Here is a 5776-nt window from a genome sequence, read left to right on the forward strand (position 1 = left end):
TGCTTCGCCACACGGCAAACTATGCAGGCCCGCGCATTTTGTTTTACGTGCGCGCCGTATGTACAGAATATCACCAACAACCCGATACGTGAAAACTCCGCACCGTGTCAATCTCGAGGCGTTTCTCTCTCAACTTTATTTCACCTCTCGAGCGGCGTTTCAACCGTCTCCACAACTTCGCGGCATAAATAGCTACAATAATTAGAAACGGCACTACAAATGTCGATCACATGTGTGAGAAGCGGAGACGCTGCAGCGCGGGAAAAAACTTTCGTAGTTGATGATGAACGGTGTCATTGGAAACATAAGAAGGCTGCGATGTCGGGGCGTGTCATTGCATAACTTGGCCCACTGCCTCCGACATACTATAGCTTGTTTCTCGTTACAATTCCTCGTTGACTCTCGCACGTCGATCATCTGAGTCACTCTCGTGTGATCTTCGCGTACTATTCATCGGTTATACAAGGGCAGTAAAATATGCCGCCCGCCTTATAAACGCGTCTGCGTAGCAAGAAATTGAGTATGATACAGTAAAAAAAAAAGTATAAAAGCATAAAACTCAGGGGAAAATTGCTACGGTGCGGAGGAGCTTAAACTCACAGAAAACCGGCGTCTTCCTATACGTAATGTGTGTTGCTATTGAAGAAAAGTATTGTCGAAAATTGTCAAACTCAATTATTTCACCCAACTCACTCACAACTCAATTGTCGACCATCATCCATCTCACGAATATTGACTTGGCACAAAGCAACGTAAGTGTGCGCACACGCGCACGCAAACGCATGCACGCACAAGCCTGCATGCTCACAGGGCGAGAGATCGATATATCTCTTGAGATATATATATCAGGAGTAGATAATAGGCCTATTATCTACTCCTGATATATATATTATATATATATATATATATATATATATATATATATCCATCTCTCGGCCTGTGAGCATATATATACAGAGAGAGAGAGAGAAAGAAATAGAAGGAGAGGGGAGAAGGTGAGAGCGGGGAAGGGGGAGAGAAAGGGAAAGAGAGCGAGAGAGAGAGAGAGAGAGAGATAAAACACCACCCACCACCACACACACACACACACACACACACACACACACACACACACACACACACACACACACACATATACACACACGCACCAACAATATCCCCCATCCCTCAGTCGCACAACATATCCGGCCAATATAGATCTAATAAGGTTCTATAGGCGCGCGCGTGAGTAATGCTTACGAAATTGCTCGACAATTCGCCGTGTTTGTGATGCCTGAACAGGCTCCTCGGTCCACCGTCGGCGCTGTTCATCGACTGAGCAGACATGGCCGACATCCGGCGGTTGGCGCCGGTTCCGGATCCTGACGATGATATGGACGCCGTGCGCACCCTCATCGGATCGATGATCTGGAAATATCAGCAACAGTACATAATAGTATTAGTAGTATATAATATAGTAATAGTAGTATATATATAGTAATAGTCGTTTATATATATATAGCAGTAGCAGTGCATATAGTAATAATAGTATTATATATATCAGTAGCAGTGTATATAGTAGCAGGAGTTCATGAGACAAATTGTCTCATTAACTCCTGATAGTAGCAGTAGGATATATAGTAGTAATAGGGTACATAGTAGTGGTAGTGGTAGTGGTAGTGTGGTGTATAGTAGCAGTAGCAGTAGCAGTAGCAGTAGCAGCAGCAGTAGCAGCAGCAGTAGCAGTAGCAGTAGCAGTAGCAGTAGCAGTAGCAGTAGCAGTAGCAGTAGCAGTAGCAGTAGCAGTAGCAGTAGCAGCAGCAGTAGCAGCAGCAGTAGCAGTAGCAGTAGCAATAGCAATAGCAGTAGCAGTAGCAGTAGCAATAGCAATAGCAGTAGCAGTAGCAGTAGCAATAGCAGTAGCAGTAGCAGTAGCAGCAGCAGCAGCAGTAGCAGTAGCAGTAGCAGCAGCAGCAGCAGTAGCAGTAGCAGTAGCAGCAGCAGCAGCAGTAGCAGTAGCAGTAGCAGTAGCAGTAGCAGCAGCAGTAGCAGTAACAGTAGCAGTAGCAGTAGCAGTAGCAGTCGCAGTAGCAGTCGCAGTAGCCGTCGCAGTAGCAGTAGCCATAGGAGTAGCAGTAGTAGTAGCAGTAGCAGTAGCAGTAGTAGTAGCAGTCGCAGTCGCAGTAGCAGTAGCAGTAGCAGTAGCATTAGCAGTACCAGTAGCAGCCGCAGTAGCAGTAGCAGCAGCAGCAGCAACAGCAGCAGTCGTAGTAGTAATAGGGCATATAGTGAAGTACATTATAGTAGGCTACATAATAATGGTAATGATTGTGAGACAATTACCATTATATAGACAATTATTATGAGACAATTGATTATATAGCATTGCCCGAGTTTGGCCTATTTTTACGATGTTACAGTAACGTGACCCAGAATAACTACATCATGGCACTACACATTCATTTTCGTTTTCACTCATACAAATCCCGTTACAGTATCACAAATTTGGTGCAGTGTTAGTAATTTAACGTTTAAATATTAATAATTTCCTCTCTGAAAAATTTACCCAAGCGTTTTATAATATAGTTTTTACAATCGACACTGGTTTGAACAGAGCTAGAATAAATTTAATTATACCTCTCTCTGAATCTTTCCTTCATCATCATACACGCAAATTATTTTGATAAAAACCCATTTGATTGATTACCGAATTAAATTTTAGAGATCGTTTCAAAGTTACCAGTCACAGTAAAGATCTTCAGACTATAGCGCTTGAGAATATGTCGCTTAACATTTTCTACACACACACACGCACGCACGCACGCACGCACGCACGCACGCACGCACAAACATACACATACATACACGCCCGTACCCCACACACCCATGTGTGTGTGTGTGTGTGTGTGTGTGTGTGTGTGTGTGTGTGTGTGTGTGTGTGTGTGTGTGTGTGTGTGTGTGTGTGTGTGTGTGTGTGAAGCGTGCATGCTTGTGCGTGCATGCGTTTGCGTGCGCGTGTGCGCACACTTACGTTGCTTTGTGCCAAGTCAATATTCGTGAGATGGATGATGGTCGACAATTGAGTTAATACTTTTCTTCAATAGCAACACACATTACGTATAGGAAGACGCCGGTTTTCTGTGAGTTTAAGCTCCTCCGCACCGTAGCAATTTTCCCCTGAGTTTTATGCTTTTATACTTTTTTTTTACTGTATCATACTCAATTTCTTGCTACGCAGACGCGTTTATAAGGCGGGCGGCATATTTTACTGCCCTTGTATAACCGATGAATAGTACGCGAAGATCACACGAGAGTGACTCAGATGATCCGACGTGCGAGATCAACGAGGAATTGTAACCGATAAACAAGCTATAGTATGTCGGAGGCACGTGGCCAAGTTATGCAATGACACGCCCCGACATCGCAGCCTTCTTATGTTTCCAATGACACCGTCATCATCAACTTACGAAAGTTTTTTCCTGCGCTGCAGCGTCTCCGCTTCTCACACATGTGATCGACATTTGCTAGTGCCGTTTCTAATTATTGTAGCTATTTATGCCCGCGAAGTTCTGGAGACGGTTGAAACGCCGCTCGAGAGGTGAAATAAAGTTGAGTGAGAAACGCCTCGAGATTGACACGGTGCGGAGTTTTCACGTATCGGGTTGTTGGTGATATTCTGTACATACGGCGCGCACGTAAAACAAAATGCGCGGGCCTGCATAGTTTGCCGTGTGGCGAGCACGCACGCGCAGAAACACGGGCAGCAATTATGATATTCATGGCAGCACTTTGGAACTATAAGATTAGGATTTTATCATCGGAGTTCTTCTCACATTAAAGATTCAACGTTCGCTAAACACTGCCAATGCGAGGTTACGTATATATCCCGCGCAAGTACCTAAATCATATATAGACGCACACGCACGCACGCAAGCACGCGCGCGCGCATACGCACACGCACAAACACACGCACGCACGCACGCAAGCACGCGCGCGCGCATACCCACTGCTGTCTACGTGTTTGTTTTAAATAACCACGACGATGAAATGAATGTACCTGCGAAGAATAATAACGCTACCCATTACCCTCCCCCCCCCCCCACACATACAACACGCACGCACGCACGCACGCACGCACAAGCCAGCACGCAACACGACAGCACACACACACAACACGCAGCGCACGCACGCAAGCACGCCAACATGCACCGCACGCACGCACGCACGCACGACCAGCACCAGCACCGCCCACACACACATCCACAACACACACACAACACCACACACCCCAACACACACACACACCATATACACACAACGCACCAAAATATCGCCCCAATCCCTCAGCGCACAACATAATCCGCCATATAGATCTAATAAGGTTCTATAGGCGTCGCTGAGTGAGTAATGCTTTAACGAAATTGCTAGCGACAATTCGAGCACGGTGTTTGGTGATGGCCTGAAGCAGGCCTCCTGCGGTCCACCCACGGTCGGCCCGAGCATGTATTCATCGACTGAGCAGACATGGCCCGAACATCCGCGTTGGCGCGCCGGTTCCGGATCCTGACGATGTATGGACGCCGTGCGCACCCCAGCCGCCAGCGTCCTCATACGATTCGATGAATCTGGAAAATAATCAGCAACAATAGTACATAATAGTATTTAGTAGTATATAATATAGTAATAGTAGTATAATATATAGTTAATCAGTCGTTTTATTATATATATATGGGCAGTAGCAGTGCATATAGTGAAATAATGAGTATTAATATAATACAGTAGCAGTGTATATAGTAGCAAGGAGTTCATAAGAGACAAAATGTGTCTCATATAATCTCGCTGATAGTAAGCAGTAAGTTTATATATAGTAGTAATAGGGTACATAAAGTAGTGGTAGTGGTAGTGGTAGTGTGGTGTATAGTAGCGCAGTAGCAAGTAAAGCAGTAGCAGTAGCAGCAGCAAAGTAGCAGCAAGCAAGTAGCAGTAGCAAGTAGCATAGCATAGCAGTAGGCAGTAGCAGTAGCAATAGCAGTACAGTACAGTAGGCAGCAGCAGGCAGGCAGTAGCAAGTAGCAGAGGCAGTAGGGCAGTAAGCAGCAGCAGCTAGCAGTAACAGTAGCAGTAGCAGTAAGCAGTAGCAGTCGCAGTAGCAGTCGCATAGCCGTACGGCAGTAGAGTAGCCAATAGGAGTAAGCAGTAGTTAGTAAACAAGTAGCAGTAGCAAGTAAGTAAGTAAGCAGATCGCAGTCGGCAACGTAAGGCATAGCAAGTAAAGCAGCTAGCATTACAGTACCAGTAGCAGCCGCAGTAGGCAGTACAGCAGGCAGACAGCCAGCACACACAGGCAGTCGTAGTAGTAATAGGGCATATAAGTGGAAGTACAGTTATATAGTAGAGCTCATAATATAATGGTAAATGAATGTGAGAAGACATTACCATTATAATAGAAAGATTATTATGAGAAATTGATTATAATAGCATTGGCCCGAGTTTGGCACTATTTTATACGATGTTAGCAGTAAACGTGAGCGCCAGAAATAACCTAAACATCATAGGCACTACACATCCAATTTTCGTTTTCACTCAATCAAATCCCGTTACATGTATCACAAAAATTTGGTGGGCAGTGTTAAGTAATTAACGTTTAAATATTAATAATTTCCTCTCTGAAAAAATTAGCCCCAAAGCGTTTATTAAAATATAGTTTTTACAATCGACAGGCTGGGTTTGAAGCAGAACTAAGAATAAAATTTAATTATACCTCATCTCTGAATCTTCCTTCAATCAATCATACACG

General features: G+C 44.7%; 1 protein-coding gene across 1 annotated transcript in view; it reads right to left on the reverse strand.

Annotated features, from left to right (window-relative positions):
- The window catches only part of LOC106807952 (sodium/potassium/calcium exchanger 3-like), a 37119-nt gene that overhangs the window by 16487 nt on the left and 14856 nt on the right, over window positions 1–5776 (reverse strand). The window contains exon 3 of the mRNA XM_014810475.1: window positions 1240–1407. Coding sequence (XP_014665961.1) covers window positions 1240–1407 — 168 coding nt within the window. The remainder of the gene's footprint in view (window positions 1–1239; window positions 1408–5776) is intronic.

The sequence above is a fragment of the Priapulus caudatus genome, unplaced genomic scaffold, assembly GCF_000485595.1.
Source record: "Priapulus caudatus unplaced genomic scaffold, Priapulus_caudatus-5.0.1 Scaffold244, whole genome shotgun sequence".
Lineage (NCBI taxonomy): Eukaryota > Metazoa > Priapulida > Priapulimorpha > Priapulimorphida > Priapulidae > Priapulus > Priapulus caudatus.